This window comes from Mauremys mutica, chromosome 1, assembly GCF_020497125.1.
Source record: "Mauremys mutica isolate MM-2020 ecotype Southern chromosome 1, ASM2049712v1, whole genome shotgun sequence".
Lineage (NCBI taxonomy): Eukaryota > Metazoa > Chordata > Testudines > Geoemydidae > Mauremys > Mauremys mutica.
In genome coordinates this window covers 84,063,680-84,087,776 of record NC_059072.1, presented here as the reverse complement: position 1 = coordinate 84,087,776, position 24,097 = coordinate 84,063,680, and the positions used below count along the sequence as shown (strand labels likewise).

At 45.3% G+C, this 24,097-nt stretch overlaps 1 protein-coding gene across 2 annotated transcripts in view; it reads left to right on the top strand.

Moving 5' to 3' along the window:
* The first annotated feature begins 9,969 nt into the window (after positions 1-9,969).
* The window catches only part of NTN4 (netrin 4), a 95,367-nt gene continuing 81,239 nt past the window's right edge, over positions 9,970-24,097 (top strand). For both annotated transcript variants that reach the window (XM_045019669.1, XM_045019622.1), the window contains exons 1-2: positions 9,970-10,458; positions 15,875-16,404. In XM_045019669.1, coding sequence (XP_044875604.1) covers positions 10,335-10,458; positions 15,875-16,404 — 654 coding nt within the window. In that variant the 5' untranslated portion in view covers positions 9,970-10,334. The remainder of the gene's footprint in view (positions 10,459-15,874; positions 16,405-24,097) is intronic.

Below are 24,097 nucleotides of genomic sequence, written 5' to 3'. Positions count from 1 at the left end.
AACCACAGCAAGGACTTCTTGTCGCAACACTGCTGGGACAATCAACCAGGCTCCTCTGCATAAGATACTGTGAGCAGCACAGTTCTTCACCGTGAACTCAGAATAAATTTTGTAGAATATAGGCAAGTTAATTTAAGGACTGGGTCCATCCAACCTGCCTGCACAGCTATCACGTATCATCTTGCACAGTTGAGCATCTTGAAGAGTGGCGACAATGGTCCACCCTAAATCATTCAACCCATCTTACAGTAAAAAAGTATATGGTGTGATCTGCGGTTCTGCATATGAGGGCTCCAACCTAGCAGAACTTCTTAAAAGAACATCAAGAAATAAATTACGTCTTCTTTTGATATGCGCCAAATTAGTCATACTGCTGCAGCTGAATAATCCACCGCTGCAGCCTCACACTCAAAAGATCAATGGCTTTATGATAGATACCCAGATTAGGCAAATGGTCAGTCTCTAAGGTAAAATGTCATCCCCTAAGTAGACTTTGAAGCATACAATAACAAAAACTATTGCCAAGAACTCTAGCACAATCTGGGAATATTTTGCTTCTATCAGGGTGAGAGTACAGGACGCAAATATAACCAGCTGTTCCTCTGGGAGCAGAACCTCAATTGCATACATCAGTTTGAATCACTATGGGCTTCCATAGATCAGAATAAGCATGGGATTGGATCCAATGGAGCGCTTGATGCAAGATTGGAAAAGCCTGGTTTGCCTTTTTAGTCCAAGCCAACTGTCCCTGGCTCTAGTTTAAATCCCACAGTGGCTTGGCAAAAATACCCAAATGGGGCAGAGCATGGCCATCTATGTATTGAGCTAGGTCAAAGAATAAATGTAAATCAATATGATCAGTGAGGACCAGTAGCGAAGCAACAGTTTTAGCCATTCAGGTGTCCAGTTTCACACCATCAGCCGACAGAGAATACCCTAGAAACTCTACAGCATCTTTTGCAAAACTGCACTTGGCCACATTCAACTTTATGCCAGCTTGTTGGAGTTGGGTTAGCACCTGGGCCAGAATAATATTATGCTTATGAAGGGTTTTAGCAAAGATGAGCATGTCATCCAAATAGCTACATGCACCTGGATATTTTCCATGATCTGACCGACCACCTTCTGAAATACCTCAGGAGCAGAGACTAAACCAAAAGGAGTTGTTGATAGCAGTACCTCCCAAATTGTGTGCTGAAAGTCAGTAATACCTGTGGCTGAAAGTTAACAACTGTGTCTCAATAACTGGATTGGTAGTGCAATAGAAAAAAATCAGAGATTCACTTACCAACATGTCACATCTTCGAAGCCTGCTTATGTTTCACATTTATTTAGTGCCCTAAAATCTGTGCACAGTTGAATGTCACCATTCTTCTTACATACAATCATCCTGGGTGAGGTCCAATCTGTAGGCTCTTCCACCTTCCAAAGGATACCATTATCTTTCATGCACTGCAGTTCTGCTCGGATCTTGTCCACAAGTGGTACATGATATGCAAGTGGTGCAAAGGGCTTGGTGTTCTAATCCAACTAAGGAGAATACGTGTAAATAAACAAATAAAAGGAAGTTCTTCTTCACGCAGCGCACAGTCAACTTGTGGAACTCCTTACCTGAGGAGGTTGTGAAGGCTAGGACTATAACAATGTTTAAAAGGGGACTGGATAAATTCATGGTGGCTAAGTCCATAAATGGCTATTAGCCAGGATGGGTAAGAATGGTGTCCCTAGCCTCTGTTCGTCAGAGGATGGAGATGGATGGCAGGAGAGAGATCACTTGATCATTGCCTGTTAGGTTCACTCTCTCTGGGACACCTGACATTGGCCACTGACGGTAGACAGATACTGGGCTAGATGGACCTTTGGTCTGACCCAGTACGGCCTTTCTTATGTTCTTATGTGTATCCTGTGGGCAGAACACCATCACCATTAAACAAATCATGGTGTCTCTGAATGATATGTTGGCTATCCCCTTCTAATCTAGCCAACATAACCACACCTGACATGTCCTGTGCAAATTCATGCATAATACCAAGATGTAAGCACAGATCATAGGACAATAATGGAACTGCATGTGCAGCCGCACCTTTTAACAATGTAAAACTTTGCAGTCAAGGCTATACCTTTTGTAGAGCACAGAGCATAAAGCTTCACCCACTATCTGCAAAGCTCACAAATTCCAAGCTTTTATAACCACTGTCCAGGCAAATGTCCAGATTAGGAACTAACCCACAGGGGAGAAGGTTAACTTCGGTACTTGTAGCCACCATGCAGTGGTGTGCTATTCATTTCTACAATACAGGATACCAGCTCCAGCGCCTGGCCACAGAAGAAGATTGTATTAAAGGCTACATCAAGAGCCCTGGTAAAGGTGGTCTCATGCAGCTCCACGTTCACAGTATGCACTTCAGGCCTCCCCTCATTGTGAACCAGTGTACTGCAGCACACTTATTTAGTGTCCTTCCTTTCCACAGCCTGGCACTTAACAGTTCTAGCTGGGCAAGTAGGAAAATTGATCTGTACTGCCACAGTGGAAACAGTGCAGAGCTGGCAATTTTCGCTGGTTAGGCCATGGAGTTTCATATGACTCTGGGTGCTGGAAGGAGAAGGAGACGGAGCAGCTGACTGCTTATCTCATCCTTAGCAGCCAAGGCATCAAAAGTTAGCCTTCTAGTATCTTCCATGAGTAACCATTCGCCTAGGCGGTCATTGGCTATGCCATTTGCCTATACAAAAACATCAGAACGTCCCCAAGTTCACAGTCCCGGGGTAGTGACGGCAGGGCTCCGGTGGTGATATAAGGGCCAGGGACTATGCTGGGGTAGCAGTGGCCAGAGTCCCGAGCCCTTTAAATTGCCCCTGAGCCCCAGGGCTCCCAGCCACCTCTGCAACTGGGAGCTCCGGGAGTAATTTAAAGGCCCCGGGACTCCCAGCCACAGCCAGAGCCCCTGGGCCTTTAAATCTTGATTTAAAGGGCCTGGGTATTTAAAGGCTCCGCCTCTTCCGGTTGAGGCCATGCCCCCTGCTCAGGACTATGGCCTACCGGTAAGTCCTTTAAGTTACTTTCACCCTTGAGTCAGGGAGGGCAAATGGCCTGTATCAGGTGGTGTGGTTGCTGTAGAATGCTGTGCAAAAGAGAAGGGGACAACACAGATATTTGGCTTGTGGATACAGAGGGCACACCTGCCAATGGCACTTGGCAATAGCACGTGACAGGCTTATGCATTTATTAAGGTAAAGGCATTGCATTAGCCCACTCATTCTCTGTTTGGTGGCTTCTATGGAGTCTACTTCCCAGTGTGTTATGCAATCTTTCCTTTTATTCCCTCCACTGTTTCTGTGCAATGCTGTACAATGGTGTTCCAACAGTGACATTACCAGTACTACAATGCACCCCTACTCCTGGTGCTGTCATGGTAGATTATGCTGCAGTTAGTTTGCTCCTCTTTCTTGGCCCCCTCCTCCTCTCGTGCCCACTTCTCTCTCTTTCTATAATTTACTTGCTGGCTGCTACCCTTCAGAACTATGCAGTGTAGTTGTAGCCCTGTTGGTTCCAGGGTATTAGAGAGATAAGGTGGGTGAAATAATATATTTTATTGGACCAACTTCTGTTGGTGAGAGAGACAAGCTTTTGAGCCACACAGAGCTCCAGAACTGTAATTCGCATATGGTGCTGTCTTCTGACCTCTGTGCTGCCGTATTCCCTGGTGCCAGGATGGTGCATGCTGCTCCATGCCTAAATTAAAGCAGATATTTCCTGACTTTTGAGCATTTAATGGAGCATCCTTTAAGAGTGGTTGTAATCCAAAAAGTGACTATGGAATATGGTACCATCCTAACTGACGGGATAAGTTCTCTGTGCTTACTCAGTCTTATTTGCTGGCCAAAATAAGACTTTATTCTTTTTGGATTGGTTTTGGTTTATTTTACTTTTGCTAACCCTGCAGACCAACACAACTGAGAGCCGGTGAGCTGGATTCTATTAAATTGAAAGACTGGGAACTGGGGCTAAGTCTTCCTATGAGCATGTACAGTGTCTAGCATATTTGAGGAATATTGCGCTATAACAAAATAAAAATATTAATCCTTCTTATGCATCATCAATAGAATTGTTTACTAAGTGCCATCCAGTTACATTTGTGCAAACCTATTAACAATAATTTAAATGAAATCTGACTGGCTGATGAAAATTCCAGTCCTTAAATTATATCAGTACATAGGTGTTGGAACTAAGGTTGCTGGGAGTGGCTGCTGAACCCCCCCTGTCTTGAAGTGGTTTCCATCATATACAAGGCGTTCAATGGTTCGCTGCATCCCAACTATATAAATTGTTCCAGCACCCCTGTACCCCAGGGCCGCCCAGAGGATTCTGGGGGCCCGGGGTCTTTGGCGGCGGGGGGCCCTTCCGTTCCGGGACCCGCCGCCGAAGTGCCCCGAAGACCCGTGGCGGGGGGCCCCCCGCCGCCGAATTACCGCCGAAGCGGGACCTGCCGCCGAAGCGTAGCCCGGTGTTCGGCGGTAATTCGGCGGAGGGGGGCCCCCGCCGCAGGTCTTCGGGGCATTTCGGCGGCGGGTCCCAGAGCGGAAGGGCCCCCCGCCGCCGAATTACCGCCGAAGACCGGGCTGAACTCAGCGGCGGGTCCCGCTCCGTCTTCGGCGATAATTCGCCAGCGGGGGGTCCTTCCGCCCCGGAGCGGAAGGACCCGCCGCCGGCAAAGACCGGGAGCGAAGAAGCTCCGAGGGCCCCTGCCCCGCAAGAGTTTTCCGGGCCCCCTGGAGGGAGTGAAGGACCCCGCTCCGGGGGCCCCGAAAAACTCTGGTGGGGGCCCCTGTGGGGCTCGGGGCCTGGGGCAAATTGCCCCTCTTGCCCCCCCCTCTGGGCAGCCCTGCTGTACCCTCATCCTCAGTCAAATATGTCACTGTGACTTTTCACATATTTTTCAGTTTTTTTTTTTAATTTGGCAGGTTCTAGTGGTAGATTTTTTTAAATCATTTCAAGGATAGTAACTTACTGAAGTTGATTCCTTAAGTATTTTAAAAATAGAGAGTGTTTGTGGTCCAAACCATCCACTTTAGTTCTTTGCTGCTTTTCCCAAGTTTGGGGACTATTTAAGCTTGATCTCTATGATCCACTTACGTTGACGTGGGTGGAGTGTCGTAATAAATGGAATCAGTCTGTCATAAACAGGAGGCATTTATTAAACACAACAACCGCATACAGACTCAAACAAACAGACATCCACACAACTTGAAATCCAGTTTTGTCTCCTTTGTTTACCAGGAACCTTTCTGGAAATCTAAACAGTACATAGAGACATCAAGTGTTTAATAATACACTTCAAGTAAATATATTATTACAGAGAGATTCCAGGAGAGGCTGCTCTTGGGCTGGCCTTTTCCCCTTCTGGATGTCCTCTGCTGCCGCCTAGCACTCTTGGAATTAATTGAGTCCAGACCCAACATTGACTACATATCCCTCTGATATTTCCTCTTTATATGACTTTTGCCTGGACATTGATTTCAAAAGATGCCACTCCCTGTACAGGACTGAGTGTCTCAGGCCTATACAGGGAATGGTATCTTTTAAAATCAATGTGGATCAAATACACAGTTAAAGAAATGAGTATTGAAAATACAGCCTGACGTTAAAAAAACAAACAAACCACTATTCTTGATTCTGTATAATTAAAAAGTCTTCCTCTTTTTTTATTTCAAGTCTGTCTCTGTCACTTCAACTGAAACAAGCAGTCACTCCTGTTACCAACGTGGCCAGCAGAGTGCATATCACAGTTTGTCTAGCATATAATACCACCAATAATGTCCATTATCATGTGTGAATCAATGACAAAATCATTAGATGTGGTCCTCTTAATGTCACAGAGAAGAAAAAACACAGGGAAAACACTTCTAATTTAGGATTCTGACCTTCTTTATGCATTAAGGGCCTACCATGTACATTAATGGCAACACTCTCATTAACTTCAGTCATGTAGGATCAGGCCCCCAAATAGCAACTTTCCATAGCTAGTAGTTGCATTACTCATTAGCACCCAAAAAAGGGTGGAGGTTATACTTTTAAATTCAGAGGTGATTTTTTTTTTATTCCTGACATTTAGATCAAAAAAGGAGGATCAAATTAGCCAGTGACCAAATTAAGAGAGAAACTGTAATTGAAACACTGGAAATGTTTCTCATTTAATTGGTTTCTAGTTACTCTGACAGATTATGCAGTAGACCTATGTAAATTTCAAAGGTTTTTCCTTCCTTCTTAGAACTAATCTGCCATGATATAATTAATAGATCCTAAGACCAGAAGGAACCATTATGATCATGTAGTCTGACCTCCTGTATGCCACAGGTCATAGAGCCTCACCTGGTAATTCCTGAATCAAGCATATAACTTCTGTTTAAACTAGAGCATAACACGTAGAGAGCTCTCCGGTCTTGATTTCAAGACTTAAAGTGATGGAAAATCCACCATGTGCTTAGGAAAGTGGTTCCAATGGTTAATCACCCTCGCTGTTAGACAAATTTAGATGCAAATTTTTATCTTCAGCTTCCAACCATTTAATCTTGTTATGCCTTTTTCTGCTAAAGAGCCATCTACTATCAGAAATCTCTTCACCATGTAGCTACTTATAGCTCATTCATGAACAAGCTATTTCTTAACCTTCTCTTGGATAAACTAAGTAGATTGAGGTTCTTAAATCTCTCACTGTAAGGCATGTTTTCCAGACCTTGAATCACGCTTGTAGCTCTTTTCTGAACCCTTTCAAGTTTTCCAGCATTAGTAGAATGGAATAGATCTTTGAAGAGGAAAATACACAAGTAGGATATCATTTGCCTGGACATTTGGGGTGGTGTAGTGGAAGAGGACAGTTGTGGTGTGCTATGTTGAGAGCTGCAGACTATAGAGATGCTTTCTGGGCCCATCATTTATGGTGGAGGATGGGGGAATATTCTTGTAGCCCACCAGCCATGGATTTTCACAAAATATGTATTTTTCTTAAATAATTACCTTTTTGAGTTGCAATTTCTGATGTTCATTCTCAGCACAGGAGGGTTAGAAGAACCAGCGTGGAAAGCTTCTGAACAATCACTTTTTTTATTTATCTGAATCTAGCCTGGCAGGTGAGCATGTTGCAACTGTTATGAAATTTTTCAGCCTTTATTCTTTGCACTTTGAACTTGGATAACTTTATTTTAAAACAACTGCTCTCATATTTAGATCACCTTTCAGCTTTTCCGCTCCCAGATTAAAAAATGCTTTATAAATATCACTCCATTGATCATAGGTTTTATAATTCTCTCATGTGTATGGGCTATCAAAATGCCCTCTGAGAGGTATCTAGTCCTGTTATAATCCATTATGGTTGTAGAACTGTACCATTTGCCTTCAAGTATTCAATTATCTCTAATTCGGTAACATAACTAGGCTGATAGCTTTTGAATATCTAATTTTCAGTGCAGATTTACATAACACAAGAGTAGGCTTCTCATTTCCACAGCTGATGTCATTTTCTTTAATCCTCAGATAGACTTGTGCAGTATGCATGTGTGTGTCTAGACAGGAATTCACTGTCCCATACCCACCAGGCTAATCTCCTGTGTGTTTACCACTTGATAGTCGCAGTGCTGTGCTGCAGACTGACTGTCACCTCTCTGAGAGGACTGGATCCAGACTTCTGTGTCTCATCCAACTGGTGGCTGCTGAGGAGACAGAAGGTCCTAATGATTTCTAGTTCACACTTAGCAGAAAGGGAGGTGAAATGTGGGGATGGGATGAAGGGAATTACGTACAGGTGTATTATGATGAGCATTGTTTTATGTTGTCACTTTGGTGTAGGGATAGTCACAAATATGTGTGTGTTTAAAGAACAAGCAAGCAAATGGCTTTCAGGGCAGCGCAGTCTCCAATCCAGCCCTCCTCCCTCCTTATGTCAAATAGGCCCCAGCAGTGTTCAGCTGGGAGCCTGGAAGTGAGTTGTCTTTGCTTCATGGGCCATTTGACACAAGGGATGTAGGACTAAAAGATGGCTGAGCTGTGGGGCTGGGGGGATACGGGCTGGGAAGCAGGAGGGGGTGATTGGGAAGGCGGGTGGCTGTGGCAATGGAGTGGCTAATCTGGATAGGAGAAGGAAACTGATGGGGCAAAATGGCTGGAGGTAGCGATGGCTGAAGGAAGGATAACTGAGCTGGAGACAGATGGTTGGGAGAGCTATTGGCCTAGAGGGAAGGAGAATAATTGGTGGCAGAGAGGATGGCTGGAAGGGGGAAGGGCAGGAGGGCTAGCTGGGCTGGAGGGGGAGAACAGGACTAGCTGGGCTGAAGGGGGAGAACAGGACTAGCTGGGTGGGGAGCGGGGGCTAGCTGGGACAGGAGGGGGAAGGAGAGAAGGGCTAGCTGGGCTGGGGGGAGGGGAGAAGGGCTAGCTGGGCTGGAGCAGGAAGGGGAGCAGGGGGCTAGCTGGGCTGGAGGGGGAAGGGGAGGAGGGCTAGCTGGGCTGGAGGGGGAGAACAGGACTAGCTAGGCGGGGGAAGAGGGCTAGCTGGGCTGCAGGGGGAAGGGGAGCAGGGCTAGCTGGGCTGGAGGGGGAGAACAGGGCTAGCTGGGCAGGGAGCAGGGGTTAGCTGGGCTGGAGGGGGAAGCGGAGCAGGGCTAGCTGGGCTGGAGCAGGAAGGGGAGCAGGGGGCTAGCTGGGCTGGCGGGGGTGGGGGAGGAGGGCTAGCTGGGCTGGGCTGGAGGGGGAGAACAGGGCTAGCTGGGCGGGGAGCAGGGGGCTAGCTGGGCTGGAGCAGGAAGGGGAGCAGGGGGCTAGCTGGGCTGGAGGGGGTAGGGGAGGAGGGCTAGCTGGGCTGGGCTGGAGGGGGAGAACAGGGCTAGCTGGGCGGGGAGCAGGGGGCTAGCTGGGCAGGAGGGGGGAGGGGAGCAGGGGGCTAGCTGGGCTGGAGGGGGGGGGGGAGGAGGGCTAGCTGGGCTGGGCTGGAGGGGGAGAACAGGGCTAGCTGGGCTGGGGGGGAGGGGAGAAGGGCTAGCTGGGCTAGGCTGGAGGGGGAGAACAGGGCTAGCTGGGCGGGGAGCAGGGGGCTAGCTGGGCTGGAGCAGGAAGGGGAGCAGGGGGCTAGCTGGGCTGGAGGGGGTAGGGGAGGAGGGCTAGCTGGGCTGGGCTGGAGGGGGAGAACAGGGCTAGCTGGGCGGGGAGCAGGGGGCTAGCTGGGCTGGAGGGGGGAGGGGAGCAGGGGGCTAGCTGGGCTGGAGGGGGTAGGGGAGGAGGGCTAGCTGGGCTGGGCTGGAGGGGGAGAACAGGGCTAGCTGGGCGGGGAGCAGGGGGCTAGCTGGGCTGGAGGGGGGAGGGGAGCAGGGGGCTAGCTGGGCTGGAGGGGGTAGGGGAGGAGGGCTAGCTGGGCTGGGCTGGAGGGGGAGAACAGGGCTAGCTGGGCTGGGGGGTAGGGGAGGAGGGCTAGCTGGGCTAGGCTGGGGGGGAGAACAGGGCTAGCTGGGCTGGGGGGTAGGGGAGGAGGGCTAGCTGGGCTAGGCTGGGGGGGAGAACAGGGCTAGCTGGGCGGGGCGGAGTGGCTGGAAGAAGCGCTGGTCGGAGCAGGACGGGGAGGCTGGGGCTGGCCGAGCGTTCCCCCCCCTCGGGTCCATCTGACTGAGGAGGCCCCTGAGCACGCTCGGGTCTGAGGCGGGCGAGCCCGGGCGCCCCGGGCCGCTCCCGCCAGCAGCTGGCAGTCGGAGCTGGCTGCTCCCCTGGCCTGAGGGAGGCTGCTCCGGGGGGCACAGGGAGGCGGGGTGCGTGGCGGGCGCCGGTAGCTGCGCTGGAGGAGATGTGGCTGGGGGCGGTGTCAACCCCCAGCCCCCTGGAGCGGCAGCCAGTCCCTTCGCGCTGGCTGGCTCCGTGCTCCCGCTGCAGTACGGCGAGGCTGCAGCCCGCGGAGCCAGGGGCTGTCAACGCAGGGGAAAGCCAGCGAGGGAGGGGGCCCGGGAGCCGCAGGCACAGAGATCGGGACCAATGCAATAAAATGCACCTCCTGCAAGTGCCCCTTGGGAGGAAGCAGCCGCAGGAGGCGGCGGCGGCCGGGAAGTGAAAGGGCCGGAGAGTTCAGCTTGCCATGCTCTGCACGGGAGCAGCAGCAGCCCGGCGGGTCCCCGCGGGGCAGTGAAATGCTCTCAGCCAGGCACGCGGCTCCCCGGGGGCTGGAGGAGCCAGCAGCTGTCCCGCGATGTCACTCCCCGGGGGAGACTCGGGGGCTGGAGCCTCCCTCCTGCCCTTAGCACTCCATTGAGTGGCGAATGAAGGACCTGCCGGGGAGGATTTGCTCTGGAGAACCTTCTTCATGTGCAGAAGAGATTCCAGGCTCCTGGTCCTCCTCCTTGATTCATGCACTTTGACCAGGAGTTTGGCCATGGAGAGCTGGGTCTGGCTCATTGTACTTCTGCGCTGCTCTGCTGTAGCTGCAGGTGGGTCTTGATGTATTTTCATTCCTTCTAAACCCTCTCCCCAACCATTAACCTCAGGAAGGAATAAAGCCTGAAGCTGCTGTGGAACACAGTTTCAGACTGCGAAATCGCTTCATATTCCCTATCTTCCTCCTTCCACAGCAGTAAATATATGTAAACCGCTGGTTAAGGGCAGTATTTAAACTGAACGATCAAAGTGTATCTTTCTAGCCCGATTATCATTTTCAGAGCGAACAAAGAAGAGTTTTACTTGCAATGTACACTACTGTGTATATGAACAGACACCCTTAGACTTTTCCTGTACAGGTTTCGGATCTCAATGTTCCTTAGCAGCCGCTCAAGGAAAAGATGTAACATTCGCTTTTTAAAAATGTGACCGGCTCTTTAACAAGTTCCTAAGAGAGTGTGAAAAGTCAGGTGGAATGGGAGAGCCAGGGAAGACATCAGGAAGGCGCAGTTCGTCCAAGAGGGAAAGATGACAATGTAGCATACTGGTTAATGCCATTAAGCTGTTTTTGTTTTTTTAAACTCAACCCTTTTTCTGCCTATGGATACAGGGAACAGGAGCTTCCTTAGCAGGAAAGAGAATAAGGAGCTTGGATTATTTTAGCTATAGCTGGAATGGCCTCTAAAGGGTTAAAAGTGCCTCTTCCATGGTCAAAAACAGTCAGTGTTTCAGAGAAGTGTGCATTCACATCTCAGGTTCTTTTGTTTTGTTTGGGTTTTTATTGATTCCTCCGAAAGGGGTCCTCAAACAGTAAAATGTTCTAGGTTCAAGTCACCTTTCTTTCCCTTTTCACTTTCCTTTCACACTAGTTCCTGGACATACTATGGGCATATTTCCCAAGTCAGTTCTCGTTTTGCCAGAATTGATTTTCAGGAATGCAAATTAAATTCCATATGGGGCAGCTTGTCACATGCTTCCCATCCAATGCTGCAGATGCACACCAGCAGTCTTGTGTCCATCTCCTCAGCCTCAGCAGTAAGGGGAGTTTTCAACGGCTAAATACTGTAGGTACAGACTGGCTAAGCAACATCTTAGCGGGGACATGGTTATTGTCTGGAATAGTTTGGAGGTAATGAGAATGAAAGTGAAAAAAGGAATATTTAAACAGAACACCAAGGAAAGCTTCCTGATACTGAAAGTTTAGGAAACTCCACCATGTGAGACAGCCAGAATTAGATTGGGCAAAGCACCAAACAGTGCACTGTAGCTGCCCTGGTAGGCAATGGAGTGGGTGTCCTGATAAGTGTTTTCCAGCTGTAATTCCTATGCACTATCCCTTTATCATATCTGACTCAGAGGGAAAAGTCAGACACGTGCATTCTTTCTGAAGTAACTACTACTTCAAGTTTATGCACAAGCAAAGCAATCTAAAGATCTCATATAAGATAAACATGCCTGGACTTTACTGACCCTTAGCACTGACACCCCACAGTGCCTATGCTCATGTTGCTCATAGCACCTTTACCTGAAGTAAAGATAAGATAGCTTTCATTCACTCCCTTTGGCTGACTTATTTATTTAGAAGCTCCTTGGTATCCGGTTGGCATATAGTACAACCGTGTACCACTAAGATTGTTCCTTACTGCTTGTTCTGAGTCTTACCAGCTAAGATCTACAAGATAATGTAGCTCTAACAATCGGGGTGTCGGTTACTATCCTTCTGGTGTGGGCACCATTACTTCAGTATTAGAGGGGAGTGAGGAAAGCAGAATTCACAATGTAGTAAATAAAGTTTTTAGTCATGCTTATAATTATCTTTAAAGTACTGATGGCAAAACTAGCACACAGAGAAACCAAAGCTTTAAACCCCTGTCCCACCCTTGCCAAATGTATTTAATATAATAAACACTTTGCACTTACAAGGATCTCAAAACACGTCACAATTAGGCTTTAATATTGTGTTATATAAACTGTTTATATAATGTTTTCTTGGCGCTTTTTCAAGCCGAGGGCTGATTTTCTTTTTGAACAAACTTCATTATCAGCTTGTTATAGAAAACTCATATAATCAATTGCAAGGGTGTACCTGAAATGTTACTAGGCATGTGTGTCAACTGAAAAAATGCTTAAACAGGTCGCATATGTTAGGCCTGGATATTTTACAGGTGAGTCATGGTGTACCTTGTGTGCGCTTGTCCATTACTAAAGATTGCTGTTCAGTGATATGTACAGTATATAGGGTATGAAATAGCATATGGTTAAGCATAACCATTAAGGGGTATGGAGATGCACCTTTCTGGTAGTGGAAGAGCTGACATGAGTTTGTGGCTGACAGTGCGAAAATCTTTATGCTCCAGTCTGTCAATTTTGCGGCATTCTTGTGGTAAACAGCACTAAGCCAGAAAACTGTCACATCTCACAAATTGCAGCACTCTGCATCCATCATTCTCATTTTTTTTTTCATTTGAAAAAAACCCTCCTATTATTCAAAGGTTTTGTTTTTTCCCCCAATATAAGAAGCAATGGCTTGTGAATTCCAACAGCCTGAATCTGTCCTCATTGACTCCAGTGGGAGCAGGATCCACTCCCAAATGAGGAATGAAAACTATGGGCCTGATTCAAAGCCCCTGGGAGTATAGAAATAAGGCTTTGATGCTAGCAGGTGCTAACCACTTCTGAATATTCTCAACTACCATGGACTTTAATGGAGTTGTGTGCTCAGAACATCATGGACAAGCTCAGACCTCTGCAGGACAGAGCCCCAAAGAGACAGGCCTACCAAAGGACTACAGAAAGTGTTTTATTTACATTAATCCATTTGTTAATTTAAATATAATGCATTTGCATCTGAACAGTTACTGTAAGATCCTTGGGGCAGAACTTATAGGTGAAATCCTGGCTCCATTGAAATTCCCATTGACTTTAGCAGGGCAATGATTTTAGTCCACGTTTTCCTCTATATACTATACAATATTGAGCACAAAGATAGCACTTGATCAATATGGATACTCATTAAAAATCATATTGGATATCTTTATTTCTTCACAAGAGTGCTTTCTATTAGAGGCAGTAATTTGAAATGTAATGGTGGAGGGTGCTACAGTAAACGTTCACCTGATTAACAGGTAACTTCACTACAATAATGTAGCTAAAGAATCCAAGAAAGCAGCCAACACATGAAGTCAGCCCATGGTAGGCCTAACTGACAGGGCTGGCTCCAGGCACCAGCGCAGAAAGCAGGTGCTTGGGGCGGCCAATGGAAAGGGGCGGCATGTCCGGGTCTTTGGTAGCAATTTGATGGCAGGTCCCGCGGTCCCACTCGGAGGGAAAGACTGGCTGCCGAATTGCCACTGAAGCATAAAGTGGCCTGGTAGAGCTGCCACCGAAGTGCTGCCGATCGCGGCTTTATCGTTATTTTTTTTCTTCACTGCTTGGGACGGCAAAAAAGCTGGAGCTGACCCTGCTAACGCACATGGTAAAATACTTACTTCCCTATCTCTCAGGAGAGCTGTGTCGATTAGTTTATGTTCGGTCAGTTCTTTGAACAGGGATAAGTGTTGTTCTGTAAATTTTACAGTTGTATTTATTCACTGTTATGGGCATAAGTGTATTTTGTAAATTTAAGCTGAGACTGTCTTATTTTAGTTCTTGCCTGCAACTGTCCTTTTTAATGCACGTAATTTCTTATCCCTGTAGGGGATTCATTATTTCACAGAGTATTTTGATCATTAAAATCTTTCCAAGATATTTGTAGCCAATGCCCATTTGTAAGTGCTTTATAAACAATGTTCCACAGCTTTTCTGAGTAATCTGTATAAAAAACCTGCATAGATCCTTGGTATTAGAAATGGGGGGAGGGAAAATCTATCAGATCATTAAATCTACCCCGCTGCTAATGCAGGATAGAACTCCAGTGCAACTGCTATATACCAAAGCTGAATAACAATAATAGCCCCCAGATAAAGGATGTATTGGATATTAAACCAAAATGACACTTGAACTTAGCAAAAAGACCAAGAAGAAACCATAATCGTTAGTGCATAAAGCTTATTGTGTATGTTTGGCCCAGTGATAAAGAACACATTATGCACCTCAGATATTTTGGCATGCCCATTTTCAAGTCATCAGAGCTGTTTTGTTTATTTTTTTTTAAGTTAAATGGCTATGGGTCATAAAATACCATCTAGTTCCTGACTGACTGTCAGCTTCATTAATAGGTGGAAAGTTTATAATAAAAATTACTAAACCATGACTGTAACTTTGCTAAAGATTTCATACTGAACCCCTGTGGTGATTTTATTTTCTGTGTAGACACTGTAATTGCATGAGTTTTAAATCAACAAGACTTCTAGGCAAACCTGAACAAAAACCACGTAATTACAGGGCAACTTGCCAGCACCATTTCAACAGTGGAATTTTTTCTTTACACACCATTAGTGACAAACTTCCAAAATATGAACCAGTGTACCGGCTAAATCCTGACCTCTGCAGCACCTGGGGAGGGGATGCTTCAGTTTTCCTACTATGCAAACAACCTCCAGGCTCAGAAGGAATACTGAAGCACCTTGCTTGAATATCCCTCCACAACTCGCCTCCCTGTCTCCTACCCAAAACTCAGCTACCTCATCTGCTCAGTAAGCCCTAGCACCACCCAACTTCCACGCTACTTACTGCTTTCTTCATGGCCTCCTCCCTGTCCTGTGACAGGATGGGTCTCTTTCTGGGGTCTTGAGGAGAGGGGTTGTATGGCCATACCCTGAGATATGTATCTTTGTGGGTATTCAGAGAGGGTCACTGCCCCACTTCAAATCCTCAGTGTTTTCTGGGATAGCTCAGGAAGCAGCTTGGTTTCCCCTAACACAGGGTAGCAAGAGAAGGGAATATTCCCTTTCCCCACTGATGTGGCTGCCATACCAGAGAGTGCTCCATAATGCTTATTGTGGTAGCTAAAAAACCCTCAAGGTTCCCTAGAAACTACCCAATAGGACTTTTTCCTGCATGTGGTTTCCAGGGAACCCTTGAGCCTTCCTTGTCTACCACACTAAGCCTTAGGGGGCATCTACTGCCCCTGGGCTTAATGTAGCATCCACTGTAGAGGGAGAGGGAGCTAGGCTGAGGCAAAGGGGATGTAGGGCTGTTGTAAGCGCCCCTCAATGGAGCATTTTGGGACCAGGAGGATGTATGGCTGGGGCAGGCCTGTGCTCCAGATGTTCTCTGGCTTGTAGGGGCCACTGAAACAGTTGCAGTCTTGAGGGCTGCCCTAGTCTGCAGCAGCTCCCTTCAGCCCCTGATTCTGGGCTTCTCTTCTTGATCTCTGTGTTGGCCAGTGCAGGATTTAGCTACATGTGTGTGAAGGTTACACAGGGAGCTGTTTCACATGGTAACCTGAATGGTAACCATGCAGTCTTCTGAGAGCGATGCCGTTAAAGATCAATTGCTTTAGATTAACACGTACTTTTCTTCACCTAGGACTGAGCAGTGTTGTCGGAGTTGGGTCCCATTGCGAAAAAGCATGCAACCCTCGAATGGGAAACCTCGCCCATGGACGAAGATTGTGGACAGATACCACATGTGGGCGCAACTCCACCGAGTTTTACTGTTCATATAGTGAGAATGCAGACCTGACATGCAAGCGGCCCAAGTGTGACAAATGTAATGCTGCTCACACCCATCTGGCTCACCCGCCCTCTGCAATGGCCGACTCTTCCTTCCGATTGCCTCGCACATGGTGGCAGTCAGCTGAGGATGTGCACAAGGAGAGGATCCAGCTGGATTTGGAAGCTGAGTTTTACTTTACTCACATAATCATGGTGTTTAAGTCACCAAGGCCAGCAGCCATGGTTCTGGAGCGATCCCAGGATTTCGGGAAAACATGGAAGCCTTACAAGTATTTTTCCACTAACTGTTCAGCAACTTTTGGCCTAGAGGACGATGTGACAAAGAAAGGAGCAATTTGCACTTCAAGATATTCAAGTCCCTTTCCTTGCACTGGGGGAGAGGTAAGTTCATTGGCATGTTAAAGGGATACTGTCAAATAATGTTGGACCTGAATTCAGTCTCTTCATAATCTTTACAACCTTTGCTCCAGAATTTATATTTCTCATCTTAAAGTGCCATTGTCAACTTGAAATCTAGTTAATTTCAAGAAATGAGTTAAAAGTAGTTGCAAGTACTACACATGTCCCCGATCCCCTCTGCCACTCTGTGTGGTTTTACAATCACATTTTCCTACTTTTAAAAATGTTTCTCTCTCCGGTATTGCTTTGTGAAAGACCCACACAAGCAACAGGTGAATTGACTATACTGGAAAAATGTTGAAACTGGCATACACACAAAGATATTGTTAATTTCAGAAAGTAAACAAATGTGATGGAAGGAGAAAAAGGGAAAAATATTTTTCTCCATTCTCTTTCAGTTCTAGTAATTTTAAATGTTACTTGTAACAATAGGTCAAAATTTGACAGAAATGGGGTTATTTTTCAACGGATGGTGTCCATGTCCCTGTTAAATAACTACCACTGTTACCAACAAATTAAAGTAAAATAAACCAAAAAGAGCCACTGCTTAAATTGACTCTATAATTTTCCTGTAATTCTGTGGAAGAAGGACATACTAGTTAATTAAGAAACCCCATTCTCTCATACATGCTATGTGCATGGACACTAATATTTATAAAAGAGGTAAACAAAAGAAAAGTAGAAGGGAAAAATCATATTTGCTAAAAGAAAAATGACAATATTGAAAAGAGATTATTTTATACATTACAAACAACAGCAAATAAAGAACATATAGATCTGCTACAGAATGCACTGTTTTGCTTTTTTGCTTACACTGATAATTCAGCTAGTTTTCTGAGAGATTCCCTCTAATGAAACCCTAATACAGAAATTAAGATCTGTTGTGGTGCTATATCTGGGTTTACACTTTCATTAGTGGTGAGGTATCCTCAGTGGACTGTTGGTAAAATCTGCTCCCTCTAGTGGTCTTTCAAGAGGTAGATGATCAGTTTACAGTGCTTTTCAGATGTGTTTTGTTTGTTAAATCAAACTTTTGATTTTCCTTTGGAATAAAATAGAGAATGGGGTGAGTTATTAACAAAAAGAAAGATCAGTTTTATTCCGTTAGACTGTGTTGATTATTTTCTTTGAAGTAAGGCTCCCCATGGTGGCATCGTGCTGGGGATCAATATACATCTCCAAGTAAATGGGGCTTGTCTACACTACAAGGTCTTTGTTGGTAAAGCTATGCCAGCAGAGCCCTCTAGTGTAAACACAGTGTATACAATAGAAAGAGTTTTTCCACCGGTATAGTAACACCACTTCCCTGATGACACTAGTTATGCCAACAGAAGCACTCATGTTGGCATAGTTGCATCTACACTGGGGTTTTTGCCAACATAGCTATGTCAGCTGGCGATATGATTTTTCCTCCGACACTTCTAGCCAACTTACGTATCTTGGCAAAACTTTGTGGTGTAGACTAAGCCTTAGTAAATCATCTGTTGATATACAGAATCCTCACAAAAACAAAGAGGATTCCTTGTGGCACCTTAGAGACTAACAAATTTATATGGACACAGTTTCCCATCCTCATCCCAGCAGTTTCATGATTCAGTTCATAGACATTTAGGGCCAAATTTGGATATGTTCATGGAATTCACACTGAATTCAGTGAGAATTTTGCCCTGAGATAGCCATATGTGGTTCTCACTGAATTCAGTGAAAATCACATACAGATATCTCAGTGTAAAACCTGACCTTTAAATGAAAGGGTCAGATATGAATAAATTAAGTTCGGATTTAATTTCCCTCAAATTTTGCATCCAAAGGGGAGGATTCTTTGTACAATTTTTCACTTTTTGTTTGTTTTCTTCACAGAAGAATATGTTAGCTCAATGGCAGGGCTTTGATAGTATTTGAATTTAAAGGGCCAGAACCTCAGCTGGCACACATCAGTATTCCGTTTACCCCAACTGAGCATCCAACCCACAGTCTGAAAGCAATTGCTTTGCTAAAGGGTCATAAGGATTGTCACTGTTTAAAAATTAACAATACATGTGAACTCAAACAATATCAGCCATCACTGCAGTTATTCAGTTAGCTTTCTCCAGGATTGGGCACCGGTTTGATTAAGAAGCGAGTAAGGAGTACCTGTCCAAAGGAATACATAAGTCTAGTCACTAAAATGCACCCTTCTATGTAAAACGTCATGGGAGGGCAGCAGCTGTTCTGGTCTGGAGAGAAACTTTTAAGTGCATTCTTTTCATTGAAGGAATGAAAGCCTCTAGGCTCACTGAAGAGGCCGGTGTCCTTAGCAGTTACTTTATTAATCCAATTAAGGGTTAAAATAAGGGGATTACAAGGGAAAACTGCTTCTTGCTCCCCCTCCTTTGGTAAAAGCAGAGAAAGAACTTCCCCTCATGCTGGGGTTGGGACTCACTAAACAAGGGAATCTGCAGTAGAAGTAGCAGGAGGTGCCAGACTGAGGAGTTTCTGAGGCTCTCAGCATCTCCACCAGTTGTGTGCCATCTCCATAAGGTTATGTAATGCCACATAATACATTACCATGTAATGTTGAGCCCTATGACGATAGCTACACCAGGATTGGTGACCTCTCTAGTTTGATCACAGAAGAGTGTGATTTGTGTGTTCTCATTCACACGATTCCTTGGTAACCTTTCTACAAGTGATGCTCAGAGAGAAGAAATTCAGCCCTGACTTGGGTTTGCAAAGAGTATAAACCAGGGCAGGATTTGGCTCATTCGAGCTTGATTCTGTAGCTACTATGTGTGTATACAGATCCCACTGAAGTCATCCCAGTAAAGTGTGTCCACATAGAGGTGTGCAAATACAGGCCGAGTCAGTCTGCATGTGAGTCAGCGGAATTTCTACATGTGCAGCAGCTAAGGGATTGATAGCCCCGTGTGGACACAAAATTTGTATCTGCATCCGATCCACAATCCGCAAACGTGTTCCGCAGATATCCGCAGGTTTGCTGGGCTCTGAATATAAAATTTGAATCTGCACCCATCCGCAAATATGGTCCACAGACATCTACAGATATAAAGTAGATATCCGCAAATTTGCAGGGCTCTAAGGATTGAGACTCCTACAAGTAGAAATCAGCAAATACCTTAGGTAAGGGGAGGAATTCAGTATTATTCAGTGTATTCCAGGTAGCATGCTACAAAGCAATCCATTCACAGAATGGCCTTATTGTTGCAGTGTCTAATATGTTGGCTTCATTTTATTGTAGTTTGTGATAATTGCAAAGCAAGGAGACCTCCAATTCCAAATTGTCTCATTATATCATATTTTAAAACAAATGTTGAGTCGAGGGGACTGGACCCCTAAATCATTTGGGAGTTTATGCATATGGCACACTTCAGTTCCCTGCATTTAAACATCACTTGTATTTACATGCAAAGTAATAACAGCAACTCTCTGGCAACCAGATGGCAAGCATGCATGCTTAGCATATATCACATTTAATTTATTACAGCGTGCTACATTCCAGCAATTACTTCTAACTGCCAATAGCAATGTGTATCTCACCTAAAGCAATACCAGAGTTTTGTGTGCTGTTTTGAATTATGCACTGCCGACTCCCACTAATCGTAGCACCTAATTTCAGACATATGGAAACAGTTTCAGTTGAAACGGTAGTTTCAAATATGCAGCCATCTTAAAATATCTTGCTTGAAAGGGTATTATTTAATTGCAGCTAAGTTGGCCCAGTATTCTTTAAAACATCAATGTAAACTCTGTACTGCTCACAGGTCTCTTTAATATAAAGCAACTACTGTATAGCATGACAGCCAACTGCGCACAAGCCCCTTGGAGCACCACTTGAAAAAGTTTCAGTATCATATATAAAAGTCGAGGTACAAAAACACAGGCTGTGTGTGCCTGTATAAAGGCAGTGTGGTCTAAAGGTAAAAAGAAAGGGAATGGAAATCAACGTACCTGGGTTCTGTTTGTGACTTTATCACTGACAGATGTGACTTTGGACAAGTTACTTGGGGCCAAATGGTTAAAAGTGGTCTTTGATTCTGAGTGTGGAACCTCATATCCTGAGACCTGGTGTAGAGCAGAGATTGGAACTTGGGTCTTCCAGATGAGTGTGTAACAACTAGGCCATAAGCATTTGCATGCTCTCACTGGCTCAACAACTAAAATGGAACAGCTTCCGTGGGAGAGCTTGGGTGCTCCACCTCAGGTGCTCCACCTGAGGCTAAACAAGTGGTTAGGGCACTTCTGTAGGAGGTGCAAGACCTGTGTTCAAGTTGCTGCCCTACTTCAGGTGTTCAAGTTGCTGCCCTACACATCTGAGATCAGGGCTCTAACCTGTGGGCTATTGAATAAGAGGGGGCTGTACCATCATCTCATTTTCAATGAGAAAGGCTTAGGTGTCTAACTCCAGGAGAGGGTTCTTGGCTGTGAATCTCAAGTGGAGTCCACAGGTAGGTAACTCCCAACCTAACTCCCTTTGACAGGTGAAACTTAAGCCACCCCCCACTCCTTGCCATTTCCTACTGGGTAGCTAAGGTGGCTCCCTGCTCTATGAGCTGGCTTTTGTGACTCCCATTCTTAGATGCCTAACTCTCCAGTCCCCATGCATTGGATAAGGAGCCTACACACCTAATTTAGGGCTGAAGATTCCAATGGGCAGCAGGGTGCCTAAAATTGGTCATGCCAATACCAAGCCTAAGATCTCTTTGTGGATCTAGCCTTTAATACCTAAAAGAAACAGCGATTTGAGATACTGTGTAAGAAGAGCTTGCCTGAAGGTGGTATAATCAACAAACTTTTCCGCCCTAGATTTAGAAAATAGAACCAAATAAGCAGTACAGGGGAGGGGTCAGTGAGAGGCTAGATAGAGAGGAAAATCAGGACCGGGCCTGGCCCAAATGGATTAGCAGATGGGTCCTGCCATGAGGATCTTACAGTTTAACTGAAGATTCTGTGCACTTCCATGCTATGTAAATAAAGGATTGTGTTTTTACGCTATACTTTTTATACAAATGAAAGCCTATTCCAAGCCAATGTCCAAGTATAAGCCAGCAGTGGCTTTAGCAACTCAAACATTTGCACACTCATTGAATGTACCTTTTAAAGGCGACTCAAGCAATTAATTAGGGCCAAAATACAGATATTTTTAAAGACAAGGCTTTATGAATAAAAATTGGGCTAGTAACAGGCCTATCCTGATTCTTATGTCAGAAAATCTCCCTTATTTGCATCTTTACCTTGATGCTGATTTTCAGAGATTTATGACACCACAAGAGGCAAAATGCCAAGTCCATAGGTTCATTTTTAAGGCACAAAGCTCAACATTTATGGAGAAATAATAGCTATGGAATTGGCCCTGGGAGCTACTTTTCATCTTTTTCTTTAATAGAGCAGCTTTGTGTTTCCCTTTCTGGCACTGTGACTGGGAGCTGAGCACAGGGATGTTGAAAAAGTAACAGGGCTCTACTAAGAAAAGAAGGCTAGGTAATGTATGAAGCTTCATTCTTGTTCCAACCCTGCTCCCAGTCTCTTCTCTGGGTAAGTCTTGGGATCCTCTGATGTGTCTACTTGTCTTCCAGAGCGGAACACAAACACTTCCAGTCCTGTACTGTAATACACCCCAACTACCACAGCCTATCAGCCTTGCCACCAGTCCCTGATCTCCCTGATCTTGCAGCTTGCTCATTTCATTTCCACAATTGCATCCTCTGCTGATCTCATTCTAAGCCTCATGATAGTGCTCGTCCTATGTGTCTCTCCTTCACTTGCTCACTTTCTATTCTGGCAATTGCAAATCACTGGATCTGATTCTCCAGTACTTTGCATCTTGTCAATTTTTTTTCATCCACTCTGGAGAGACAAAGGTGGGACACTAGGGAACAAGCTGGAGAATGAGAGATGAGATGGGAGAAGGAGAGGGCAAAGTGGAGGTAAAATAAAGCTGGTGAACATTTTTTCATTGAGAAGCAAAGGTAAACGGCTTTTAATCAAAAGTGAAAACTGTCATAGAATTTTCATTTTTGATAATTTTTTTGTTAGTTTTTTATGAAAAACTGAAATTTGTGATTAAAATCTTTTGGATTTTTTTAAACCAAATATTTTAAACAAAAGATGGAAAATTATAACATAAATGTTTTTTGAAAACCAAATATTTATCAGGTTTAGATTTAATTTTTTTTATTAAGAAACCAAAAAACTTCTGCAGGAAATTTCAGAGGAAATGGGGAAACAAATTTCTTAATTTCCTATGAAAATAACTGGTATATTTGTATCTAGCTGTAAGGTAAAATGTTACTGCTGGTGTGAGTGGAGAATTCTAGTTTGGGAGTGTTTTATATTCACTGCCATTTACACCTGGTGCACAATATATATGAAACACCACCAAATCAGAATTCTCCGCTCACACTGGTGGGAGCATTTCACACCCATTTTGATTCCCTTTGCACAGGTGCCAATGACTCCCCAAGGTGCAAGACAGCAGAGAGTAAGATCCCTACCCTTGGAGATTCTCCATAGATTCTCCCTCTCCAGCCTCAGCTCTTCCTCTCCAGTTTGCTCCCTGCTCTGTCCAGGTACCAGTCTCCCATTCCTTTTCTCCCCAGAGTGGGTGTAACTGGCAAAACAAGGTGCAAGGAATGAAGAATCAGTCCAGTGCAACTCAAAGAAGTGTGTGCATTGACTCCTGAAGTTCCAACAGCCACTGCTTCACCCTTTAAGAAAGTACAGCATGTGGCCAGTGTGGAAAGTGATGGGGCATAGGCTCTGTCTCCTCCTCATCCCAGTTCGGGTAGCTAACACTAGTCTTGTGCAGTACTTGCACTCATATAACCAAAAACAGCCTTCATTTGTGCTCTGTCCCTATTTGGGGTCATAAATGGGGAAACTCCTTGCTCACACTACAGGATTATACCGATTTTACAGAAACCGCTTTTTTAAAACAGATTGTATAAAGTCGAGTGCACGCGGCCACACTAAGCACATTAATTCAGCGGTGTGCGTCCATGTACCGAGGCTGGTGTCGATTTCCGGAGCATTGCACTGTGGGTAGCTATCCCATACCTATCCCATAGTTCCCGCAGTCTCTCCCGCCCTTGGAATTCTGGGTTGAGATCCCAGTGCCTGATGGGGCAAAAAACATTGTCGCGGGTGGTTCTGGGTACAGCCTCACCCCTCCCTCCATGAAAGCAGCTGTGGAAAAACAACATATCAGAATAACCTATGTATAAACAAAATGCAGCTGTTGCTTATTATTGTCTGTAACAAAAGTATAAATGCTGCTGTAATTGTTTACCTGTTGAGAGACCTGTCTAGGAAAGGGAGACACTATGTCCTAGTGCACTCTCTCCCTGTTGTAGCTGCTAAACAAAATTAAGTATCTGACTCTGCTGCACCCAAACAAAAAGTGAGAACTGAGTTATTCTCCGACACAGCAGACAACCATTTCGCGGACTTGGCATTTTGCCTCTTGTGGACATACAAACTCACACCTGAAAAACCCTGAGCTGAAGAAGAGCAAGGGGCAGAAGATCTCGACCCTAATTCTAATTCCAGCCAGTGCAGAGATGAGCCATGGAAAGTTGTCACAGGGTGAGGTCTAGGGTCAGAAAGCGTAGTCCAGACATTTTGCCAGAAATATTCTGGAGGAGAGGGACTGCAAAGGGAACACTGTTGGTGAAAATAG